This window comes from Haliaeetus leucocephalus, unplaced genomic scaffold, assembly GCF_000737465.1.
Source record: "Haliaeetus leucocephalus isolate CR32 unplaced genomic scaffold, Haliaeetus_leucocephalus-4.0 Scaffold933, whole genome shotgun sequence".
NCBI lineage: Eukaryota > Metazoa > Chordata > Aves > Accipitriformes > Accipitridae > Haliaeetus > Haliaeetus leucocephalus.
The window spans coordinates 1,325,281-1,351,959 of record NW_010973369.1 but is presented as its reverse complement, the minus strand read 5'-3'; the positions used below and the strand labels follow the sequence as shown (position 1 = coordinate 1,351,959).

The 26,679-nt window shown below is 45.8% G+C and overlaps 1 protein-coding gene across 1 annotated transcript in view; it reads left to right on the top strand.

Moving 5' to 3' along the window:
* Window positions 1-26,679, top strand: part of TOX2 (TOX high mobility group box family member 2) — a 94,208-nt gene that overhangs the window by 3,575 nt on the left and 63,954 nt on the right. The window contains exon 2 of the mRNA XM_010584058.1: window positions 24,596-24,841. Coding sequence (XP_010582360.1) covers window positions 24,596-24,841 — 246 coding nt within the window. The remainder of the gene's footprint in view (window positions 1-24,595; window positions 24,842-26,679) is intronic.

The following is a 26,679-nucleotide window of genomic DNA, read 5'->3' as shown; positions in this document are numbered from 1 at the left end:
CCCCGCGGACGGTCGCCGCGGGGGGGGGGGGGGGGGGGGAGAACAACCAAAAGCCCCTCAAAAAACCCAAACAAAACACCATCCAAAACATCTCAAAGCCAGCTGATCTGCTCCTTTCCCTCATCTTACCTGATGGGATTGCTTATGTGCTATCAGCTGCATTTCTTGTTGTCATCTCAAAAGGGGTTGTTTTCAGCTCTGAGAACGAAATGCAGAAATACAGGAGCTTAAAACATAATGAGAGCGCTGACAGATCCAGGCCCATGCCGGCACAGCCTGCTTGGGGAAAAGAATTCCTCTTGTTCCATCAAATAGAAGGGACATTTGACCCCAGAAGTGAGTCAAATGTGAAATGTAATTCAACCCCCAACAGGGGCCAGAGTATAAATGCAACTTGACATCTGATCAAACCATCACGGACATTTGACCCCCGAGATGAGTGAGGTATCTGTTGTGTCTCATGAAGTCGGCAGAGCATCATTCCTCACCCCTGTCAATTTTCTTTTTTCCCCCCCCCCCCCCCCCCAAACAAAGACAAGGAATTAAGTAATGCAAAAATCCCAGGGAATGGACAGATTACCAGCCATATGATGTACTCTGAAAGATGAGTAAAAATGCAGTGGTGCTCTTAAATAAAAACACCCTCAAAAATGAGTAAGAAAAGGCATTTATTAAGGTCTTTGTGATAGAGAGAGTAACCCCAGGAAAGGCAAAGGTTGGGAAATTCCTCATGTAGCTGGACAGGAATGAGGTTGGTTTTGTTTGGCATCAAGGCTTTTGCACTTGCAGGAAGACTCAACAAGTGCTTTATAAGCATGAATTAACTACACCAGGGAATACCCTGCAAGAAGGTACCATTATCCCACATTAAGGGTGAATAAATGCAAGAAATACCTTGCCAGGGAGCTGGGGATGATGTGATGCAGGGTGTGGGAACAGCCAACCCCTGGCACGGGTTTGGGAACAGTTGTCCCTCAGCTTGTTGGGAGCAGGGATGTGACTCTGTGCCTGGCCCCTGGAGGGACATTATGGAAAACCTTAGGGGAGCGTTTGCCACATCTCTCCTCTCTCCATGGCAGGTCTCTGAATGCTGGCAGGACAATGGGCAGCTTCGAAGGAGGAAAGAGCTGATTACTTACCGCTTGGCATTTTTGATCCTGCACTCTGCCTAATCTCAGGAGCTTTCAGTGCATGGCTTATTCCAGCTGAGCAACGTGCCTGTTCCTGTACCAACAAGTTAATTTGTGTGACTCCTCATGCAAATGCTGTTATACATCAGTATAGTCTATTCAGGCCGGGGAGGTGCATCCACATAAGCAACATTTTGCTATTGTAACTGAGAGGACAGATAGGACCCCACTGCTTATACTGCGAGTGTTGAAAATATGGTAGTTAAATTGACAGAAAGTTATTTGCACACCATTTCCTCCTCCTGATGCTGTTCTTATATGATGCTCTTGCTGGCACACTCATGCTGCCAATCTGTGCATCAAAAATGTCAGGTCTTGGCTGCCAGGAGCCACATCTGTCCTGTGGACATGCGTAGGGGCTGCAGGTTTGCACCGCAGCATTGAAAAAGCATGATTTCACCCAGCCCTGGTGAGACATCTGATGTCAATGACCCTGCAGAGCAGCAAAGAGGGCTTTAGTTTGGGCTGTGTGCACTAGGGTGAGTCTGGGTAACTCAGGGATGGAGCTGCTCATGTTTATACTGCTGAGAAAGTAGATCTGTGGGCATAGGTGTGTTTGTATATGGCAGCATGTGCATAAAATAGAAGGTGGGTTTTTCTCTGGCTGTGTGCAAATCGGCAGGAGCTCAGCTGAGTGTGGGGGTTACACTGATGCACCAAGGGAAATGGAGTTAAGAGAGATTATATTTGTCATGTGCACACACACATATACGACATCTGTCTTCAAATGTGTTCCTATATAAATGTTAGTGTGGGGTTTATACATGCCTGCCCCTTTCAGCACGTGTGAAATCCATCTGCCTATGTATCCGTGTGCTTGGATGTGTATAAATCAACATTTATCTACTGTATCTATTGCCCTTTATCTGTTTATCTCCATACATCTTCAAGCTGGGGTCTGTATTAGCCATAATAGATACAGTAAGTCGCTGATCTGGTGGGTCAAATGGTCAGGGCTCTTTGATCAGCCGTCAGGATACATTACCACCAGGGCCTCTGGTGGGGCTTGAATTACAACTTACATTTGACTCATTTCTGGGGTCAAAACGTCCCTCTTATTTGATCGAATGACAGAAATTGTATAATTTGTATATATCCCTGAGCCATATGTGCTCTGAGTGCCACTCTAATGTGTTTTATAAAGGCACAGCTGTCTTGGTGACTTATTTAAAATGGGATTTTGAAGTAGTGTTCTTGCCATTTAATGTCCTCATTCAGGGTTACACAAGGTTTATCAAATAATAAATAACATTTAGAACATTCATTTTAGCATAACAATGGGTTTGCTAGTTATAAGGAACTGGACAGTACAATAAAGCTGTGTTTGGTAAATAAGCAATAATGTAGAAAGCAAGTGATATCATAATTAGAAATTAATGACAGTGCGGGAAGCTGCAGATACCTTCCTCTCATTCTGCTAACGCTCCAGACTAGACAGAGCTCATCTTGGCAGCCTCTGCTATAAAATATGCCATCAAACCTTGTCATAATACTGGCAGACGTGTTGTCCTCCCACCTCCTGGGCCTCCCACCAATCTTGACTGAATTGCAGCAAAATGTCAACAGTTGATAAAATAAACCTGGCTCTGGAGCACATCCGCGCCATGCGATTGTGGGGGTCCCCTTCCCCCCCGGGGACCGAGGACCCAGGATGTGACGACTGCAGTCCTGAAGTGGCCATGGAGCCCCAGGCAGCGTGAGGGCAATTCGGTGCTGCTAATGAAGATGTCAGTCATCCTCCCCTGGTTCTAGGCTCCTTCCTCCCTAGTAGAAAGGTGTAAAACAGGACCAATATGGACTTTGGGTTTGCCTCCATCAGTGGCTTGGGTAGAGATGCTCTGTCACTGGCAGTGAAGCGACAGCATGCAATTGCTCGGGCATAAAATGTTCTCATGTTGGTTGATCCCTGACCTACCAGGACATGTGAATTTGGAGGAGTTTCCAGCAATTGGTTTGTCCCTGAAGCTCATAAGGTGCAGCAGGTTCCTCATGGTCACTACAGCCGCTGTCCCAGGCCTGGGTTTGCTCCAGAAGAAAGGCTAGAAGAAATCAGGAGACCATACATGTGGCTGAGCCATACCTTAGGGTGATCCTTCTCTTGAGTCTTGTCATAGTAAAGACTGCACAGCAGAGTGGTGGAGGAAAAATTAGAGCCCACAGGAGGTTATTCCTCGTGCAATTTCCACTCAAGTCCCCTGATGAACTTTTGTGTTTCTAAAGAGTCTGATCAGTCTTTGCACATGAAGAAACTTGTGTTTAACTTTGAGGACACATGTCTCGAGGTCTTCATAATCTATTGATTTTGCTATTGAATGGTTTGATCTATTGATCACAGGAACAGATGATAGTCGGAGGATGGTCAGTGTTAGAGAAAATCACTGATATAAGTAGAAAGATTTAAACAATGGGGAACCTGTCCCCCAGGCATAGAGAGCTCTGATGCTCCTGAATTTCCAGTACTCTTGCGCTCCTTGGGCTTCACTCTCGTGCCTCTGTACAGCATCCTGGTCTCTTCCAATCGGCAAATAGTCTGTATTTTTGAAGTCTAGAGTCAACTACAACAGGGGCAGAGTACACCTTAAAGTAAAAAACCTGATGACTCCCCAATCCCTTTACAATGATATCTTGCAAATATTGCTAGGACATATATACATAGAAGGCCCCTAGTGAAGAGAAGTGAGAGCTTTTTATGGCCTCAAAGTTGAAAGAGAGGATTAAACAGAGTTTGGCAGTGCAGTGGAAGCTGGGAGTGCGTGCTGCAGCAGGCACCCATGCTAAGATACAGATTTTGCTCTTTCCCTGCTGTTCTTTGAGTAATACTGTATAATTTCATATGTTGTGCTAGAGAATAAAAAATAGAGGGAAGACATTGATAGATATTAAAAGCCTTTCTCAGCAGATGATTCAGGAAGAATCTCATGTACTATTTTAGAATGAACAATAGACTGTTACATGTCATTTATTATAATGAGCAGCTAATGGAAACCCTTCCAGGCGGGGTTTTGGAGGTGAGCACAACTACAGCTGATGATCCAGGTTTGTGAATTTTGCATGAACTCCTATGTGACAGTGAAATTTTTGAAAGGTGCAGTCAGAAAGCGATTCCTGTAACTTAGTCATAGTAAGAGAAGCTTCTATTGCTGGTGGAGGGTCAGCTGTAGTGCTTAAATAAAATTACAATAAAAAAAATCCCTTGGTATTACAAGCAGAATGAACATCATCTTCAACCCTTGGTCTCAAAGGATTCCTAAGTTGTTAACAATAGGGTGTTTGAAAAACAGCCACCAAGCATCACAGAGTGAAAAGCTAATGTAACTGAGCAGTTCCTAGACCGAAATGGATAGTCTCTGTTTCTATTGCATTTACTCTGGGGGAAAAAAAAGAAATAGCATCTTATACAGTTGAAGATATCTGTCACATGACACAGAGTGCCTTGTAGGAACAGAAAACTCTGCAATTGTTGTGGTGCTTGAATTTCATGCATAGACATTTCATCAAGGAACTTGCAGTTCTTGAATAGATTTAGGTTTAGGGGCAAAGGCAGGATGGAGAAGGAGATCCTCGGGTGCATTGGAGCAGTGGTCGGAAAGCAGAGGAATAACACGCACTGTGGCTGGCAGCCTGAGGGCTAGGCACGACATCCACCACTCCTCCAAGGTCTTCCCGGTGCTCGCAGCCAGCTATGCCCTTGGGTCAGTCTGAGCAGTAATTTTTCCTTCTCTTTCCCAAGTCTTTCTTGGATTTTCTGGGATCTGAATCATCTCAGAGATTGTTTTTGACCCAATGGTAAAGATTGTCTGTACTAAGCAGCATGCCTGATTGTAGCCTGCAGTCTGCGAGGTGTGTGATCAAAATGTGCCTGAGGACCTTCAAACAGAGCTGATTTCTTTTGCAGTGAAGAAGTCCATAAGCACCAAAACATTTAAAAAATAATAAGAAGAATAACCCAGTCAAAGCAGGAGAGTGGTCCAGGGCTGGAGGCAGCCCAGGTCCAGCCCATGCTCCACCTGCCCGGGATGGTGGGTACCTGGCAGCTGGCAGAGAGAGGGCAGCAGCAGGACGATGTGTATCCCACTGAGACACAGCATTTGCTGCTGCTGTGTCTTGATCCGAAGTTTTACATATAGAAAATATTAATACCAGGATGAGTTCTGATAGAGGGTTGGACATGGATGTTTCTTGGTGCTGAAATGCCATGATGCCCACCAGGGGGGCTGAAGGAAACGTGGACCCGAGATCACAGAAATGCTCCCTGTGTGCTGGAGGGTGAAGGAGATGGAGTAACTGGGACTGCTTCAGAGTACCATGAGGCACAGCTGAGGTCCAGTCAGAGTAAATAGCACTGAAGGCGATCTGCTGGTGTGCATGGTGACTCCTGTGACATGAGGATGCATGGGCTGGCTATCCAGCAATGCTGATGAGTTTGTAAAGCCAACAGCTCATAAAATAGCAACAAAATATAGAGGAAGGTGGTGTGCAGTAACCTTTAGCCAACAAAGTGTCACTTTATCAAAGATTACCCACTGTGTTCAACACTGCTTTAAAGGGACTGCACATGGTGTACACAGAGCTCCTGCCTTTGATGGTCGGTGTGCCCCAGGGCAAGGTGGAGACCTACACGTGGGGGAACCTGGGGCAGCTCTGGAGGGAGCAGGTCACCTTTGAAGCATAGGTATCACATTAATATGGTGCTAATGTGTGCTTTAAACCACCTGACGGTACCCCTCTGGTCAGGTACGGCTGCTCCTGGGAGGGTGCTTGGTTGTCCTTGAATGGTGGCTGTTACTTCAGATAAAGGCAATCCCGGAGCTTTTATGCACAAGCTGTTTCTGCCTTCAGATCCTCCAGCATCTTGCACTGTGCTAATTCCTCGCTGCTTGTCTGCCGAATTACCGGCTGTGACACAGTGTGATTGGAAGCCAGGTCTTTACATGCTAACGACTGATGCTGAGCTCTGATAATGTGATAACATCACTGTCGGTTAGCTGTGATGAGCAAGATTTTCTACTGCATCCTGTTGGGGGCTTGGTTTTGGCTCCTGTAGAGGTTGGTTTGCCTCTTTAATGGACCTCTGGGGAGTGGCTTTGGAAAATTTTGTTTATTTGTGGAAATGTAGCACCTTGGGCTGCAGGAATATGAAAAAAAAACCCAGCCTGTTGCTCTTGTGATTTCCTTTCCCAACTGATTGATTACTCCTTCTCTTCTCATCGGAGCCCCAGCCTGAGCCAGCGTTTGGGTCTGCCGTCACAACAGAGTGATTAACTGGGGAGCCACTTCCAGCAGGAAAGCATTATTTTCCACTTCAGAGTTTGGACAAAGGCCTGTGCAGAAAGGAAGACCCCTCTGTAGTCTAGGCTGGCTGCAGAATGAGCCCTTTTCTCCATGTTGGCTCTGGGGCTGCCCTGGGCATGTGCGAGGTTGAGCTCTACTCCAGCCCCACAATGGCCTGACCCGCTCAGCAGAACATCTTGGGGCTCTGCAGGTACTGGAGGATGACGAGGGTCATGTATCCCAAGTACGGCCATCCACCTCCTTACGCTCAGAATTGGGTGTTCACTCCAACCTCTACTCGTTCGTGCGGTTGGGCAGAGCAGTGGACCCAAACTGGTGTCCAGCAGTGCTCTGGCAGCTTGCCTGCAATCGTGAAATGGTACCCGACCCCTCACTGCTCTGACAGAGTGGAGGGACCTCATGGGGAGCCAACCCATGTGAATGGGCTGGCTTGGTGCCTGCACACAACAGGTTGCTTGGGTTAGCTCTTCTGCTTCAGCTGCAGGATTTGTGCGGCAGACCCCTGGGCATCCCCCTTCCTGAAGCCTGAGCAGTTCAGAGTGGGTGCAGCTGGCAGGTACCTGGGCAGGGGAGCGTGGGTGCCGTGGGTAACCCAGGCAGGGGAGCATGTGTTGTGGGTACCCAGGAGGGGAGCATGCACCATGGGTGCCCGGGAGAGGGGAGCGTGCTGATGTAGGTAACCAGGGAGAAGGTGAGCGTGCGATGTGGGTGCCATGTGTGGGGAGCGTGCATTGCAGCTACCCAGGGAGGGGAGCATGCATGCCACCAGTCCGATGTGGTTCTGCTCCTTTGAGGAAGGCTTAGATCTTTCCCTATCAGGTGATGCACTACACCAGGCTGGTCAGAGCTATGATGGGAACCAAAAATCAGAGGTATTTAGGGATGCGCTAGTCTTTCACAGGGAGGTATGCTCTGGCACTGGACCCAGCTGAAGGACCGCTATCACAGCAGTCTTAGCTCCTGCTGGCGGGGTGAAGGGTGGCAAAGCTGACCCAGAGCTCTGCATTTGGCCCATGCACCCATCACCCATATTGCAGTTCTGCCGAGGACCATGCTGGGTCTCACTCCTCGGTGACACTGCTTTCATGACCAGCAGCCTCTGAACAAGCCTGAATTAAATTTATCTTAAACTGGGAAATCCATCAGCAGCCATCAAAAGTGTCTGAGCTGATGCTGTATAGCTCAGGTCTATACATCTGTGTACACTGTAAAGGGCAAAATATGACTTAGCTTTTATTACTTTAATTAAAACATGAGTGAAGAATATGAGATTCATATTAAATTGTATTTTCCTGGCTGCTGTGTGAAGGAGCTAACTGATCTGATTACCATGAAGATTACAAACTATCAAAGTGAAAAAGAGCTTTTTGCAAGTATTTCATATTAAACCTTCAAACATAACACTTTAAGAATAATTATAGTTGTATTACTGGAAAATGATTCATGAATTCTGAATAAATATAAGACCCTTAAAGGGAAATGTTCCAAGACCACAGTTTTCGTTCCAATCTGATGAAATTTAGTATCATTTTGCAGCTGTAGAATAAAATGAAAAAAAATATGTACATAGACTGTATTGAGTATATGTCAGACTAAACTAATGAGATTTTTTTCATCAACTCTAAGCACGCACACAGACAAATGGAATAGCCATTCTCATTTTCTGTAATAGAAAGCACTGAAAGAGAAGGCAGAAAGGATCTTACTGCTCACAAGTCTTTATTCTACCCTTGATTGTTAAATAATATATTTTAAGTTCTCATATCTTGACTGCAGAATGTTTGAACTGACATTAATGGGTATATAAGAGAAAAGAGCGAGCTTAAAAAAAAAAAGTGAGGAAGGGCTAGGATTGGGAATTTTATTAGTATTCCCAGTGGGCTGTAATAAAGATACTTTTCACACAATACAGTGAATGTTTACAGCAGACAATTTAGTTTCCTTCCAACAATTATGAGAGAAATTGAATCTCAGGAAATGTTAGTTTTCTCTAAAATTAGACATAACAATAAAGATACCCCTGAAAGTTTATTAAGGAGGGAAGGGAAAGAAAAAAAAAGTCATCAGTCTCTGGAAGACAATTTAACAAATTTATTTTAAGAATTCCAGATGACTTCTAAACAAAACCAGACACCTACGTGGTGCTGAGGGCTCATGCTCCCCATACTGGGCTCATAGCTGGAGGCTGCTTTTCTCTCAAGGAACTCTTTTTCCCAGGCTTCAGCAACTCCTAGTATATTTTGGAAGCAAATATCCAAAAGGTGCTTGTTTCCACACCGGACCTGGCTGGAGGAGGATGCCTGTCACTTCTGCAAGCGGATGGGGCACAAGTAGTAGCAGGTTGTGCTCTTCTGCATGCAGGTCAGGGTGCTACAAGCCTGGGAGCCTGCACCAATATCAAAAGGAAGATGTGTGGTCCTCACCTACCCAGCCTCATGCCAGGGCAGGGTTCCCTGCACTGAACGCGTGAAAGGGAAACATTATTTACATCAAAAGTAGCAAAGCTGTAGGAGCTCCATTTGATAAAATGAGCGGGATTTTTGCTCACCCGAGTGTTAGAAAGTTGAAAGCTGTGTATTTTTGCATGAATATTTGCATGCCTTCTTGCAGGTGCAGTTAACGTTGATGCTTGTGCAAATGCAATGTTCCATCCACCCTCCCTGCACAAGTGCAGAGCTCTGTGTGCAGTCGCATGTGGGTTACATGCACAAAGGACTGGTTAGCAAAACACTGTGAGCTCAGGCCTTTTAAGTTTTTCCTGAGAAAATTGGTCATGAAATGTCAAGAGAGGATTTGCAGGGAAAGGATGGAAATTATTGGGCACTTGAATGCAACTTCAGGAATGAATTTATCATAGTCACACAGAGATGCTAGGGATCAAAAAAGGAAAGCCACTCTGTAAAATGCAGAAGACTCTGAAGCTCTCTGAGCAGCTCATGCTATGGTGTTTAATTTTTGAAACACTGCGATTTGAACATGCAGTATAGTTCTTCTACTTGCCCTGGTTTCCAGACTTCTGCATCAAGCATTACTGCAACATCCATGTTAAAGACACCTACTCTCTTCTACTTGCACATTTTTTCTTTTGTCCATGCAATCCTTGATTGCCGACTTCTGCCTCGCTCTGTTCCAGTCTGGAAAGAGATTCCTGTTATTTGATATCAAGAATAGGGATGGGAGGATAAATGATGAAAGCCAATGCAGCTTATCTTGCAGCCAAGCTTCTCTGGTAATCTTCCTTGAAAGGATCTGTCCCATTTTGATCATACTTGGGGCTAGACTGGGATGATGCTTTTCAGTAAGACCAAGTAGGACTCTTGAGGTACCCAGTTTGGTGCTAGCATTAGCAATAGAAGCACTCGACTCTTGAGTCGTCACAGGTTTGTGGAAATATCTAGGCTTTGTGCAGGCTTGGATTTGAAACATGGCAGCTGACGCCCTTGAGTACACTGGGCAAATGTGAATTTTTACCATGGGGTCGATGTTTTGGCTCTGTTACCTGCCTCCCCTGCCTCTCCATTAGCATCTATCTCTCATTTTGGCTCTTCCACTTCTGCCTGTTTCCCTTGGAACAGTTCAGGTTCTACCTGGCATGTTGTAAACTAGTAAAAATAATAGAAAAACCTCTCCAGCTGCTTAAGGAATTAAGTGTTTCAGTTAGTTTGGCCTCCGGATAGCTGGGGCTGGTTTTCTTCAGACACAGCAGTTAATGGAGTGCCTCCCACCTCATGCCTTGTGTATTGGGTTGGGTCCCTCGTGGTCATGCGATGAAGGTCGTGCTGGTGTTGATGTGAGCCCTCTTGCACCTTCATCTCCTCTGCAAAGCTCTTCCCTGTGTGAACAAATGCTATCCGTTGCCTCTAGGGCTGCCAGTGCCTACAACAGTCCTTTCTCACCGCCAGCATTGGAGGTGATCACTGCTACAGGTTTCTGGCTGTGACCAGCAGATTGGTGTCCTGACTGTCCTTCTAGATGGAGAGTTGTCATTACTTTAGGGAAACACTGCTATTTTGATTGTTAATTTGATGGCTTTCCTTTTTGCCCTTCCTCTGAAGGCATGGTACCTACTCTAGCTATTCATTTTGTCCAGGTTGCTTAATGCTTTAGAAGGCATTTGATGAGTATGTGTGATTTAAGACATAGATGAACCACTCACAGCAATGTGTGTGTTCCTGCCTCTTTTAGATACCATACATAAGCCTCTTTTTATTAGAGAAAAAAAAAAATTGTTAAAATTTTTAAAGATAAAATCTGTTTGTTTCCCAAAATTCACATATCGGAGGCTTAAGACTGAGAGCCTATGCTGGGGATTTGGATATTTGGCCGTCCACCATGTTACAGTTCTCACAATTTGGTCATGAGTCTCTTGGTGCTTTGTGCTTTCCCTAACGCCCTGGCACCTTTGTGCTCTTGTGACATGACAGCTTCTGCTTTAGAGAAGTGAGTGAAAGAATAAAATTCTGGCACTTGAGGTTGTGGAGGAAGGCTTGTAATTGTGGTGCTCAGAAGTTCAGTAAATGCAAAGGAGGTAAAGAGAGATCCTGGGTGATTATCTTGACATCTCATGGACTGGGAGGATTGACACGTTGATGAGTTTTGCATATTTAGGGTCTGCAAGGAGTGAGGCATCCTGATCCCATAGGTAATCTGTCATATCTCCTTTGACCAACCAAACCCAGGTCATACTTCGCTGCAGACAGACAGCCTGCCCTGGTTTTGGAGGCAGCGCCCACCCAAACCAAATGGTTGAGATTGAAATTGGGTAGATGCTCTTGCCGGCTCATCTCAGGGTTTACTTTGGCAAAGCTGACTCAGAGGTATCTGGCTTTGGCACTTCTTCTGCATGCTTGGAGCCAGATTCTGGGGCTGAGGGTCTTTGGGATACTGTGGGAGGCTGATTTATTGTGCTGGTGATTTCAGTTAATTTCCTTTTCCCATTTCAGCAACTTCCTGGCAGTCTGAAATGTTTTGCAGTGGATGGAAGGGTAAAGGATTTCAAGCTCCTCTTGGGGATAAAGAGGAGAGAGGGGAGGGAAAAAGGTGGCATTTTACAAAGCGTTGATATGTTCTTAATTTTAATAAAATAAAAAAAAAAAAGGTAAGCAGTACCTTAGCTGCTAAGGCGACAGGCACTTAAGAAGCACTGAATAAATACATAAAATATATTTGCTGAAGGCATTTGTCATTGGAAGTTTAAACATTAAACGTGCCTGCTTCGTCTGATACCGTAATAAAGCAGGGATGTTCAAAGAGCCATTAGTGGTGCTCTGACTACAGCTTTACATCTTCACTATATGTACCAAGAAAGCCGCATTATATCAGCAATGCCTCAGTGAGTTTTGCCCCCAGAAAGGAAAGTAAGTGAATTCTGGGACGGATTTCAATGTGGGCTTGGGCTTTTTTTGTAGTGCATTTCCCCTTTCATACTGATCAATGTGGATGTTTTGGTATTGTTCCCTTGTAAAGTACTGGGGCAGATCCATGGGAGGCAGCAGCTCTGCCATTGTCGTGGTATCCCCAGGCTTAATAAAAGCTGGCTCGGGGCCTGATGAGACAAATAAACAGGTTTGTGTATTTAGTTTTTTAAATTACAGGATAAGGAGGAACACAGATACTCAATCCATTAAGAAATAACTAGGTGGGTGATTCACTACCATTTGTGTAAATGGCACTAACTCTGGTCTGCCTGCACAATTTATTAATACTTCACAGGAGGAAAAAAAATTATTTTAATCTCATAATGGATGATGAGCTGTGAAATTGCTTCTGCAGCAGCTGGGCACCCTGGGGGAGGTGCTAGATTGCACCACATTATGCAAGCTCTCCCCACATCTCTGCCTTCCTCGTGCTAATCAGACACGTCAAATCTGGGCAATGGGGAGGAGGGGTGCCACTGCTTCTGTTGGATTTTATTACTTTTTTTTTTTTTTTTAAATATATGTAGTTTTCTTGTCAATTTGCTTTGGGGTCCCAAGTCTGACTTTGGAAGCGTGTGGGCTCCAATCTGAGTGCATTTGTGGTGAGTGATGCTTTGGGCTTCAAAGGTCCTGGCCTGATCTCTGCCACCACTGGCCACGCTGGCCTGGCTCACAACATTAAATAATTAGAAATTTAGCAAATATACTGGGGCTGACCCAGTTTGTGATTTCATTTGGCTGATACCCTGGCTTTGTAGGCAAGAGTGCCAAGAGCTGTTACTGTTGAACAGCAGCTTTGCTCTGCATTCGTAGGTTTGGACTGGGACCATGAGCAGTACCAACGCTCCAAGTGCTGTGAAGTTTTGTTTGTGTACTAAAAGGACAGCTTGGGGTTAAGTACTTCGGTTGCACATGGGAAGATGGTGCATATGTATAGTGATGAGGGCAAACCAGGTGTAGCGTAGGGCCACTTAGGAAAAATGGCAGCTCCAGCAAGGGATTTGCAGCCTTTGCTTTTGCAAGCATGCTGGTGGTGTACTCCCAGTTGTATGTGCAGGTCTCTCATGCCTTGCAAACACCAGTGCTGGTGGCTGCAAGCGTGCCCTGGTGTGCGAGGACTGCACAGGGCTTCCTTGGAAAATTCGTCTTTGCTGATGAGAGAAAAAAACAAAAAAAAAAATCGGGGCACATCTGAGAGAAAAAAGACGATTCAAGATGGGTTGTGTTGCCATTATGGCTTTGCTAGAGGATCTTGCTGCAGACCTCTAGGTAAAGCAGTGTTTGCCACAATACCTGCGGCACAGAGTATGGCTATGCTGGCCATGTGCAGTGGGCTAGCGCATATTCTTTGAGATAAAACTCTGAAAAACTTGCTACAAAGCATACATGCAAAGTGTGGCACAAAGACTTTTTTTAATCCCTTAACCCCACACCTTCAGTTTTGAGCATAAGGGAAATACTCTCTAAGATGAAAACCAAAGGAGGACAAGTATGGTACAGAATATAGTTTCCTTCCTGCTCTGGGTCCTTCTGGCTCGACTGAAGCCAGGTTGAATTAATTTCTTAGAGTGCTTTTTACTAATTCTTCCTTGCATGCACTCCATTACTGTTTTCAGGCTGCCTTATCTCTTGACCTGCTTACAGTGCATTATACATCATTATATAATGTACCCTTGGCTCAACACAAAATTCCAAATCTGTACAGTCCAACAATGAATTTCTGTGAAGTGCACTGATCTTATTATGCAAGTTCAGTATGCCATGAGACAAAAAAGGCAATTATGTAAAATCTGTACTCCTCAAATAATTCCCAGAAATGCATGATATTCTTGGGTAGAATATGGATCATATTCCTCGTATTCACTTCCAGGCGAGATACTAGGAAAGAAAAGAAAAGGTTTTATATTTGTCTGGCCCAGTCAGTCTGATTTTAGATCCCCATTGGCTCCTATCTCACTGGATGTGCAGTCCCTTCAATACATTTTAAAAGCAGGCAAAAATCATTATAAACAATTTTAAGGAGGTTGATTGTGAGACAGATGACAGAGGCTACACTTTGCCGACATGGAGCAGAGCTTGCACATCTCCTAGCTTTCCCTGGAGCACTGCCACGTTTGCTTTGAAAGACTAGGGAAGAATAGCCACAAAAACACACCGTGAAATGAAACAGTTCTCTTGTCAGTGTGGGTAGGTAACTAAAACACAGGTGAAGCTAGATATTACTAAGCATGATCCAGGAGCAGCTCTGCATCAAACATGCCTTACAGTCCTGGTCCTGCTTATGAGGATACAACAAAGGGTTTTCGGGAGCTCTGGTTATTGCCGACGTTTGCGTAAGCCAATACTGAATGCTTCTGAAAATGCTGTCAACAGACTTTGAGCCTTAATATCCCATCTGCTTATTTGGAAGTTGAAGGTCTTTGTTACAGGGACATCATGTTGCCATACAGAGTTCAGCCTCCAGAGCTGGCGATGGGGGGTCCAGATGTAGCACCTGCACTTGTGCCATCATGTCAATAGCCCAGCATGGATCTGGACAGCATGGGGCAGAGGAAGGTGATGCCTGGACATGCTCTGTCTCATGAAAATGGCATTTCAGAGGAGTAACGGCAGCAAATCTGCAAAGCGGTAGTTTGGGGCATGTTTTGTAAGCAACCTGGGGAACTCCCTGCCGCTAGATGTTGATGTCAAGAGCTTAATAAAGGCGCAAGGAGGGGGAAGGACAGTAAAACCAGATGAGGCAGGTGAAAGGGAGGGATGAATTGTTCTGTTCTCTGAGGAGCTTCCATAATTGTTCACTAGGGATTTTTATATCTCCCCCAAAATGCTGGCTAGTATTGGCCAATTTTTAGGTCAGCACATTGACGAGCTGCTGGTCTGATTGCTTAAGTGGGTCTTGAGTTCTCGGGAGGACAATATGTGGTCATGGGTTTCCATTCCTCCCTGCAAGTAGTTTTGAGAGCTTTTATCTCCAGGATGTAGTTGGTAGCATGAGAAGGTGGATGTGGAGGGACAGTTGTCCCAGCAGGTTCAAGTGGATCTCTCATTTGGGACATGCTGTGGCTCTGGCAGGGTCCTTCCCTACGCTCTCCTACAAGGCAATTGCTGCCTTGCAGTGAAAGGAGGAAAGGCTGAGATATCTGATGTGGATTACATTTTTCTTCCTCTTTATTCCTGGGCGTAACTACTTCCAAAACTCATTTTTGTCTGTGTCACTGGGGAATTAGAGGTCTTTCTCTCTCTCTTCCCTCAGAAGGATAAACACAGCATTACTAATCCTTTATATACCATTGCATGCTGCACTGCTGCTTCCCTGCATGTATATCTGCCTTTATGGTAACTGTAACCTTTTCTTGAACCAGAGATTTTCCTGAACAAGAGGCCTTTGGGATCTGTGTGGGCTTTCCTGGATACATTTTTAATAAACACAATAATTTGACTGCAAGCCCATTACCTATCCCCTACTTGTTCTATGGGATAGTCATTTCCATGCCTGCAAAAAACACTAACTCATAGGGCAATCAAAGGAAGAATGACAACCAGGACAAAATTGGTATGTGTTGTGATAAACCAGTCCATCTTCAGCATTATGCACTGTAGCTTTATATATTGCCTGTAAATAATGGCCTCAAAAAGATATTAAATCTTTAGAAAAAATCAAGCCTAATTGTAACTATATTTTTGTTTTCCATTTTGGTTTATGTACAGTATATGACTTCTGCAGAGACATTTTTATTCCAGGAAAATGACAGGCCAACAAGAAGCCATAATTGCACTGATTTTTAGAAGTGCCTGCATTACTACAGATCTGATGTACTGCAAGACATGAATCAGAAAAATTCTATTAAAAAATCTCTTGAATGGCTGACACAGGAGTATTATCCACGATGATTAATTTGACTTGGTCATTATGAACACAGACAAGTCTGACAAAATTGCATTTCATTCCCCACTGAATTCATAAAATCACTATACACATAATAAGAAGTTATAGTTCTCTGCTATCCACTATTCTTGACAGGATTCCAGTTCTGGATAAGATACTGATTAAAAAAAAAAAATATGTGGAGGCAGAGAGGCAGTTGGGAGCCTTTTTAAAAGCCTACAATAGGGCTGATTTCTTTTGCTGTAAGTTGTTCATAGAACTCCATTATTTAGCTTTTTTTGGTGAAGTGGTGATGCAGGTCAGCCACAGTTTGGACAATATAAAAACTGACTGTAAGCTTCTATTTACATTGAAGGGGATGCAGCAGAATCACACGCACGTGTTTCACATCATGAATCCCAAGAAGCCCTGTTGGGATGTACCTGAGGACATGGGGCAGGGACCGTCACTGCTGTTGTGTCAGTTTAGCCACAGACACAAATGAGTCCTTACCCAGATTGGAATCTCGGGGATTGTCCATCATACAGATGATTATTAATAACGGGTACACAGATAAATGAGGTACCAATGGACAGGTTGAGGCCAGAGAGTTCCAAGAATGTTGTTTCTGGCTTTGATAGCATGTACAATAACAAAAATCCCCAATCACTTCTCTGGTGAGGAGCATAATTGGGTTCATGCCTCCCGAAATTTTATCTTTCTGAGTGAACTGAGATTTTTTGTTCCCTCTGAATGTTGCTGGCTGGTTCCTTTCACAGTCCCCATCCTGCTGAGCACCACAGCACCACATTGCAGCCGTCCTTTTGCTGCTGTAGCAGCTGGCCAAGGAGATCAAAGATTATTAAGTCAAGCAAGAATGTTTAGGACCCTGGTATCTCCCTTCCATGCACATGTGGTTTTATGAAACTTGTAGAAAAGAGACTTTTTTTGCACTGTCAAATTTGCTTGAAACCATCTGGCAGGCTCAGCTTTTGAAAGACCCATGGCTCTGCGACTGCATGGGATCTGTGTCTATAGGAGATGGGACAAAGTCAACTCGTGTAAAGTTAAAAGGTAAACATCCAGCTCCATTCAAAGGCAAAGCCATCCAGTAATGCTGTGGTTGAGCTGGAGGCTGGCTTTCTGCTGCGGGTCATCGTAGCATGCAGAGTCTGCATCAGAGCAATGCCTGCAAGATAGGAGGAAATGGTGAGAAACAGGGAACATGGAGGTGTGTGCTTGCTCTTTGGGTGAACCCATATTAGTTTGGGATTTAAAACCCCACTACTATGGGTACGGAAGAGGAGCAAAGAGGCAGGGAGAGCCCAACTTTCCCGCAGGTTGCCTGCTGCTCTGCTGTGCTCCCAACCTCCCCAGTGTGGCTGCCTGTTACTGAATATTGTGCAGATGCTTCCAATGCACCTTTGTGTTCATGCAAGAACTCATTTTTCCCTTTTCAACTGCATTCCCATAGTCAAAAACCTGAGCATGTGAAAATTAATGTAGAAGGGGCTGGGAACACTTCAAAGACAATTTGTAGATTGTATGTGACTGACTGTTAATAAATACTTCTTTACAGTATTTATCCAACTCTACCCAAGTAATTCATTGGTCCTGCTATTCACATGCTGGATCTCCGTGTGCGAAGATGAGGCAAATCAATTTCCATTCCTAAGACCCAGAGCTGCTGACGCGGAAAATCAGCGCTACTTCACTTCTTGGCACAGGGCTTTGGGAATCACAGGTGCGAGCGCAGCCCTCCAGCATCCCCCCCCCACCGGAGAAATGGTGCCAAAGGGGTCTGCACCCGTGCCCGCAGCCCCCGGGGTCACCCCGCAGCGAGCACCGGGCCATTTCCCTTGCTGTCCCCAGAGCATTTCTGTGGAGTTTGCAATGTCAAAGTGACTTCCACCTTCTCCTGCCACCTGAACTAACGTTTCTGTCCCTGTGGCTTCAGTGCTTTATGCCCAGCAGAAAACCTCTGTGGTTCATGTGCTGGAGAAACATATCAATATCCCGTTCTTGCAGATATGATTGTGCCTGTGACAAGTAATGTACGTCGTGGGAGAGCAGTTCGGAATCTTTTAAGGAAATGCGGGGTAGCTTGCCTTCATTAAGCTTCGATTTTCACTTTTTCATTGTGTTTGGACTCTTCCTCTTTATGGTGGCCCAAGAGCTCTCAACCTGGCATGCCCTGCAGCTTGTGTGAACACTGGCACATGGTGAATCCTTTTATATGTGTGTAAGAGAAATAGGGAAAGTCTCTGTATGACAAAGCAATGTGCTTATCTGGCTTCTGACCTGACCTGATGCATCATCCAGCTTTGGTACAATCGAAATACCCCACAAACCACCTGGTTGCTTTTCTGCAACCCCTTCCCCAGCCTGCGCTAGTAGAGCTTGCAGTGCTGGTGACAAAGGAGCGTTCTTCCTGGGGACACAGCCCTTGGGCCCCAGGTCCTGCTGCCATCCCTGTGTCCAGCTGGGCTCGGGTGGTGGTGGGGGAAATTGCCATTGCTGCTCATGGGAAGGTGTCGGCACCCCATAACCTCCATGTCCTCCCTGCTCTTTATGCACACTAGGAGCTCAAGGTGTAGCCCTTGGTCATACCTCTCAGCCTCACAAATAGCAATGTTTTCCTCACCTTGCAGACTTGCCAGGCTGGTTTTGGTCTGCTTAGACCCATCTAATCTCTGAAGCGTCTAGAGGGTCACACTCCTACAGCAGCAAGCTCTTGCGTTAGCTGCAGGGAAAACCTAGTTAGTAGATGAGGGATGGTACAGAGTCCATGGTGTTTTGTGTCCTCTGGATGATTAGGGTGGGATGGATCACGCCAGCCTACGTATTTCCTTGTACCTTACCAAGAATAAATGTTCTCTCTTAGGCTCATATTTACTGTTGAATGTTATTTGACAGGGCAAATATTTACCTGCAATAATACTGCAAATCTCTATCCTTCTCACTGTGAATAATATTTCTCTGAATCAATGCTTGGCTGCAGCTCCTGGATCCTTGTGGATAATCACACAGAACATGACTCAGTGGAGAATTGGGGTCACTGGACATTTGCCATGCTGCTGAGGAGAACAGTTTCCCAGGTCCTTGGTCAAGTCACATCCTCTAAGGTTAATACCAACGCGCAGTGGAGAGATGGCACTGGCCGGCTGTGGAGTGTTTTGTAAAGAAAGGCAGCGCTTTCTTCCCCTTCCAAGAGGGCAAAGGCAGGAGAAAGCTAAAGGCTTAATTGGTGCACATGCTCAACACTTGTAGCTCCCTCCTGAGTCACCTGCACGGCGAAGTCGTAGTGTCTTTTAAAACATGGCTGTGGCTGAATCACAGCTGGTCCCTCAAGAGCTGCACTGCATTAAGATGTCTGGATGTCCCTTAGTCTCGGATGAGCTGGCCAGTGCACAGGGGTGGGCGGGTGGATCCAAAACACCTCCTCTTTGCTGTCATTGCTGGGAACACTCCCCTGGGCTCAGGCCCACAGTTAGGCAGAGCAGTTTTGTTAATGGGTGGCTGGTGGGAGCTTGCCAGGGCTTGGCTTTACTTGCAGTTCAAGAGGAGCTACAGCATAGGAGCAAAAGATGAAGCAGCAGCAACATTGAGTGTGTTTTTGAGTCCAATGGCAGAGGGTCTGTAGGGTCACCCTGCCCGCCGGGGCATCCTACAGTGCAGAGGTGAGGGACACGCAGGGCATGTTCATAACTCATAGATGTGCTCCATGTTTGCAGCAGAGATGAGCTGTTTGCCATCGACAGACCAGCCCCCAAAGCCGCCTCCTACCTGAGAGCCTTCTCCTGCGCTGGGCTCTGCATGCTGCAAGGCAGATAAATGTCTGGGCTCAGTATACATGAGCTAGAAGGAGTGAAATCTGGCCCAATGCTTTGAATAGATCAAAGTGAGAGCTGGGAAGGGGCGTCTCGATTCCCATCCCTGCACACCCCATCAGTCTCAGGTGTGCTGGTGACTGGGTGCAAACGCATCCAAGGGTTTTGTAAAAAAGCTGAGTGATGTGGCCTGGCTTTCTCAAAGCAAACAAGAAGGCTTCATGGCTGAAGCTCTCACCACCTGCCCTGCTGCCTGCTCCCAGTGCAGCCCTCTGAGCCACCACCCATCCAGCCCACATGGCTGCAAGGCAGCCCTGGCTCCAGCACTGCTTGCCTGACCTTCCCCCAGCGCTGCCTGGTGCAGTCTGCTGATAAGAGCAGAAGAAAAGTGGGATTGTTTCTCTCCTGCCCTGGAGCAGCAGCAGAAACACGTTCCTTTGTTGCGGGTGTTTGCGCTGCTACAGCAAGGGTAGATGCTTGCTGTGAAAATGCTCCGCACTATTTCCAGCTTGCTCATTGCTGGATGCTGACAGGCTGGAGTGAGAGCTCCTTGCTTCTCTCCTTGACCCACAGTAACTTTCAGAGGCAGCTTAGGGGCAAGTAGAGAAGATGTCCGCAACTTGATGAGCTTATAATTCAGGTGCTTATCCAGCTGTATAAAAGAAGATCCAGTTTTACTGTTAAAACTCAGGCTTCCCATGCCTGGGACACTGGAGGCAGACAGAGGGACCAGCTCATTCCCCTGTAAAGCTCTTGTTCTCCACCCACACTCTTGATTCAGCTCCATGTCCATACGGGGCACCCTTTAACTGCAACTCCTGCTTCTTCTGCCCCCACAAATATGCACCACAGAACCACCTGGGCTCTGGTCAGCACAGCTTTGCTCAGGGTGTGCACAGCGCTGTTGCTTGAGCATGCATGCAAGAGGCAGGGACTCCTGTCCTCTCTCTTCATCCTCAAATAGCTCTGCTCTCCCTGGTTGGCCAGGGCCATCCTGCAGTGCTCTGCTGTGTCACCCTCTGTTCTCACTCATCCTACCTCCAGGGACTTGCTTCTGCCAGCTCCTTAGCCCTTTTCCAGCCCCACTTCTTCCCTGTCCTCCCTCTCATCCTTCTCCTGCTGCACAAGCCATTGTGTCCTTCCCCACTAGCCTTTTGTGGGTCACCTGCAGATCCTGGGAGTTTTGATTGCCTCCTATCCATCTCTGCCTCCCTCTCCTGAAAAGCCTCAGGGAGTACAGGAAGCCTGGGAGATCTTGGCATATTGTCCCTATGGTGGGGAGCAGCGTTGGCAGGAGGCCACATGGGGTTGTCTCCAAGACCCTCTGGTGCTTTGGGAACACAGGTTGTGCCTGCTGGTCCCACTGCAGCTCTGGCAATGGGACCTTGCTGTGTAAGTCACCCTGTGCTCTTGCAAGGGGTTCATCAGTTCTGACTTTCCTCTCGAATGCAAATAGCATGTCCCCAGCCCTGTGCTTGTGAGCTAGGAGGGAGCAGCCAGGAATGTGGTTGCCTGTTCTGATTCCTCTTGGTCCTGGATGTGGCCTGGGTGTCACCTTGCTGGAAACCAGAGCCTTTCTCCCCATTACAGACTCCTCCACATTTTCCCATGCCAAAGGCATGGATCTAGGGAGCAGTGGCCCAGCAAGGCATGAAGAAAGGATGGTGGGGAAGCTGCGTGGCATGAGCACAGCAAGACAGATGCATCTTTTCATGTCTCCACATCACTTCCCCTTCACCCCTCTGTCCTCTGACTCTGAATCTGGAGGTGGACCGGAGATGCTCCAGGGACCCCTGTTCAAACTTGTATTTCAAGAAGGAAAAATTAGGTTTAAATATGATTTTGCTGCTGTTGGAGGTTGGTTGTACCTGCTGCAATGCCATCCTGTGGCATTGCTGTGCAAGTATGGGGCATAGCCCCAGTGCTGTGCTCAGGGCAGTTTGGTCCATGCCTGGTGCCTGGCCCTGCAGCACAGCCTCTATAGCAGAGACGCATGGGGGTCTGAGGGCAAGGAAGGAGTCAATGAAGAGGCAATGTCCCCCCCCGAGAGTGCTTGGCTCGATCCTCTTGCTCCATCCTGCTTGCAGGCAGAAGCAGGGGTTTGCCACTCCAAGCAGCGCCCATCTGCCCTGCAGTGCGAGCCGAGAGAGGGGGTTTGCAAGAAAAGGTTTGTTGTTTCAGCTGATTTCAGTGTTTTAATTTGAAGAGGAATAATGTGTAATCACAACAACTGTCATCTGTTTGACAGTGGAAAATCCTAGATCTTCTGTGCTTTTTTTGTGTACCGTAACGGGCAGCCTTTTAGCAGGGCGAGCTTCTCTGCACTCGCGTTTGGCGTCCTGGTGGGATGAATGGGTTCAGACCAGCTCACTAATCTAATTTGTAATTTATCCTTATAATGTATAATTGGCTGTTTAATTTAATTTAAATTAACATAAGAATAGAAAATATAATCTGCAGCGTAGCCCACATGGTGGTAGAAGGGAGTGTTGGGTGTTACTGGCAAAGGGTTTGAGATGGCAGCTTTTGTGCACATGGCGTGAGACCACCCTTCATGGGGACAGAGACGTCACCTTGGACGTGTCAATAGGCACCACGTGTGACAATAAATCACCTCCCTTTCCCACCCTTCCAAGTGTCTATCTGTCTCATCTCCCTTCCTTATCTTTCTAGCAATCTATTTAAAACATACATAGAATAAACGTGGCTTGCTTTGGAAAATTGTTTGTAGCAATAGGGTGTAAAAGCTGGCAGGCGCCGAGTCTGATTATGTTGATTGGATATTGTCTAATCTGATTTTGATTGTGTACAGCTTTGATTGTAATTTTGATATGTCTGCACAATACTGTAGCTATTCGGAAAGCTTTGTGATTTAAACAGGTCTTTTTTTTTTTTTTCCCTGGGTGGAATAGAACAGAGGCAGAAATGCGCAGGGGGGTGAGCAGGGCAACGGGGCTTCCGCACTCCTTACAAAACCACCTCAAAGCCCTTTGGTGAGCTGCTCTGCAGCAACACAAGGAACTTGTAGTTTTGAAGAGAGCTTTAGGAAACTTTGAGTGGGTTTTACATAATTTAGTTAAGTACAGCAAAGCTACTTGCTTATATACCTGATACCAAAATAAACCAGTTGGAGGAACAAGTTTGCTGTGCGATGATTTATTTAAATCCCTTTCTGTAAAGCATGGAGTGAAATCCTCTTAAATAACTGGGAAATAATCGGTGTACCTCGAAGAGCATAGCCCAATCGGAAACCTAACTACTAGACATATTAAATGGGATCTATCTGTCTGCCATTGTGTACATCCTCTCAGCCCCCTGCCTTCCCTGTATAATACCACTGCTATACAGAAGCTGGCTGGAAAAAAAGCTGGGCTTGAATTTCCCCCAAACAGTAACTGTTGGTACAGAGCTATCTCAGCCCAGGCTCCGTCTTGTATTTCTTGCATACTCATATTTCCCCACAGCCAGTGGGAATCTCAGGCGAACATGAAAGGTCGGGTGGGATGTGCAGTACCTGCTCTTTTCTCTGTCTCTTTTTGCAATGGGCTGAGGGGAGGCGAGAAGTGGGAGTTCAGCTTAGCAGGGGATGAGGCGCTTCCAGCCCCGGTTTTGGGGTGAGGCAGCAGAGACCACCTGCTCTGACACCCCGCAGGGACACGTCTCTCTCCACTGGGAGCCCTTCCACCTATCCACAGATACCTCCTTGCTCCCCGCTGCCTCTCCCACTGACTGCTGTATTCCGGTTAAATATGGGTTTTATTTTATTTTATTAAGGGTTTTCTCCCCGCAGTCTGGGGTGATGAAGAGCATGAATCTGAGTGTGAGCTCTGGGGCAATGGATTAATAAAGCCTACAGTGCTTAACTGGTTTTGCACACATCTGGGGTTTTGCTCTTAAATCAAGTATTAAGTCAAAATCCAACCATGAAACTAGGTGATCTGGGAAATTTAGCTTAAAATCCATGTGTATAATACTATGGCTAATCAGAATTTCATATGCTATAAAAATATGTGAAACAGTAGATGTTTAGAATAAGCCTCCTCTGCCAGAGACTCATTATATTCTGCGTTGATAATTAATATTTTTGGATAGATTCAGACTTACATTATGAAGCAAATATGTTTTGGTCTGAAGCGAGAACGATTGCACAGGTGCAATAACATATTCTTTCTCCATATAAATTGGAATGCTTAGAAGTAAACAAGTCACCAGAAAACATGGGAAGCACAAGGAGTACCAACATCTCTGCATGTTCGTGGTCACCTCAAGGGAGCATTGGTAGGGAGGAGAGGGAACACTTTTCCAAATGAAATTTGGATGAGGATATAAGGAAGGACAAATCTCCATGTGTGGTGAAGTCATGCAGCTTTCTTTAAAGGCTTTTTTTAAAAGTGACAGCTTTGTTTCCAAACCTCCCTCCCCGGGTGAAGCTTCTGTGCTGGAGTTTGTGAGGAATCAACGGGAATCTTGTTCCCAAGTATTAGTTATTTCTATGGAGCTAATTCTCATAAAAACTCTCGAAAATAAAATACAAACTGTAGATACTGTAAGAGCTGAGCTGGGTGCCCAGGGAGGGACTTTGACTTAAAAATGCAGCAGCTGGTTGGGAAATGGCCATGCTCCTTCGTGGCTGTGGGGTCTGTGAGCATAGCTCACCTGGCTGCGATCCGGGCGCAGAGGTTTCTGCTGAGGTTTTGGCAAGCTAAAAATGTGCTAGAGGGATGCAGCGTGGGAGAGGAGAGCAGTGGGGATGCCCCACGCGGATCTGAGGTGTGCGAGGACCCGTGGTGTCCCTGACAGACAGTGCAGTGCTGCCACACTCGCTACCTGGCTCCTACCTAGATACAACCTGCTGATGTCTGGGACTAGAGATGTCTTTTCTATTAAAACAAAAACATTTTCACTGGAATGTGCTTTTGTATTTCTTACACAAATAATCGCTTTTCTCTGCTGAAGCAACAAGGCAGTGACGCATTGCAAAATGTCTTTTTCATGTTTTAGACGTATAACGGTCAGAATGAGAATAATGAAGACTATGAGATCCCTCCCATAACACCTCCTAATCTCCCTGACCCTTCCCTCCTGCACTTGGTGGACCACGAAACTGGATATCACTCCCTGTGCCATAGCCTCCCTCCAAACAGCCTGATACCAGCGTACCCCTACCAGAACATGGACCTGCCGGCCATCATGGTCTCCAACATGTTGAGTCAGGATGGGCATCTTCTCTCCAGCCAGCTACCCACGGTCAGTGACTTTCCCCTCTTACTGTCTTTCATTAAAGCCACTCTGTATTTTGAGTTATGAGTCAATTGAATGTAGAAGGACGTTAACGATGAGATGTTTGCAGTGGGGGTTGGGAAGAGCTGGTGACACAGCCCAGCCTTGCTGCCCACCAGGGTCAGGGTGCAGTGGCAGACTCTGCAGTCACCTGTGTGGCCGTGCGCATGGCGGCAATTTTGTGTGTCCAGTTTGGTGTCTTCCTGAGCCTTATTAACCCCTCAAGAGCAGGGGGAAATGTTGTTTTCCTCCGTGTATGTAACATCCTCACTGAACCGAGCAAAGTGTATGTGCTCCATCCCCCATGTGAAGGTGACCAGCCAAAGCCCCTAGTTCATAACCCCTACGCCCTGCATCCTTTCTCCCGCTGGGAAGAGCCCCCAGCCCATCACGCCTGAGTCCTGCTGCCAGGGTGGCCCCAGTGGCATCAGCAGGAGGAGCACGGATGCTCCATGAAGGAAAAGCTGTCCAATTGATTTCAAGGGGAATGAGATCCCTCCTTGCACTTGCAAATTCAAATTGCCTCTTGGCTCATGCCGTGGCAAGGGGATACCTTGCAAAGTTTCAAATGACTCTTCTGTAAGAATAAATAAGGCAGGGGTAATGAAGTGAAGTGCAGCTCCAGGAAGAAACTTCAAGGCTAATTAGACCTTACAGTGCTTCTATATCAGCAGCACCAAGGAAAGGTTGTGACTTGATTTTGACAGTGGTATCGAATTAATACTGTTGCTGTTTAACAATATTTTCCTCTTTAGCAGATTTAGCCCTATGGTTAGTTCTCTACATTGTTTCTCTCTTAAGATCATTGATTTTCATTGGTGCCATTGGATGGCATCAATATCAGAGTTAATTTTACTTAAATAGTATGCCTGCGAGTCTGCCACTGCACTAGCTGGAGAACATTTGGTGTTGATTGCTTGAATAGATAATGGTCTGAAAGGTAGCGATATTTAAATATTTAAATGGGATATTATCTCTTAGTCTAGGAAAATCCCAAGGCTTTCTAAAGTCTTGATGTGTCTCAAAGTTTCATTGTTAGTGTGTTTAAGAAAAATATCATGTTCTGCCCATCAATATTGAACAGAGGCATATTTCTATGGAATTAAATATTACTTAGGCCTCTGTGTTAGCTTTTAGGTTCTTAGGTGATTAAAACATTCATTTCTGAGACAAAAAGAGTCAATTTCACTTGAAATATTTTTCCCTGGTTTAATTTAAAGCACAGCCCCTTTGCCTGACCCCTATTTTCATAACACGATAATTTTATCCTGTGTTGATTGTCTCATTTTTGAGAGGTGATATTGGACTTATAAATCACTTTCTAAAATACCTAAAGAAACAAGAATAGTTGGATTTATTAAGCAGCTTCTGTACATCTAAAATAATTTATTTTGGAGTAGTCCTTGGGAAATGTTCTCTTTCTTACTTTATGGTACTGTTTTACAAATGCAGCATCGTGACAATAAATCAGGACTGAGCCAGAGAAGATAAGAAGGGGGCTTAGTGGGCTGTAAACGTAGAATAGAGAGATTAAGATTTGTTTGCCCCTTACCACGAAAATAAAAAATCCAGTGAACCCTGAATTTTCCAGCCGACAGTGAATTGAAACTGTTTAGTTTTGAGCAGAAACCCTTGGAGCTGTAATACATCTTCAGAGGTCCCAGCAGCAAAGGAAGTAGATCAAGGAGTGAACTGTGTTGCGATTTTAGGTCAAAATTAAATCCTGCCTTACCCTCCTGTCAAAGCCTTTTTTCCATGCCGTCAGACTTCTCCCACTGAAAGGTAACACCTTCTAGCCCCTTTAT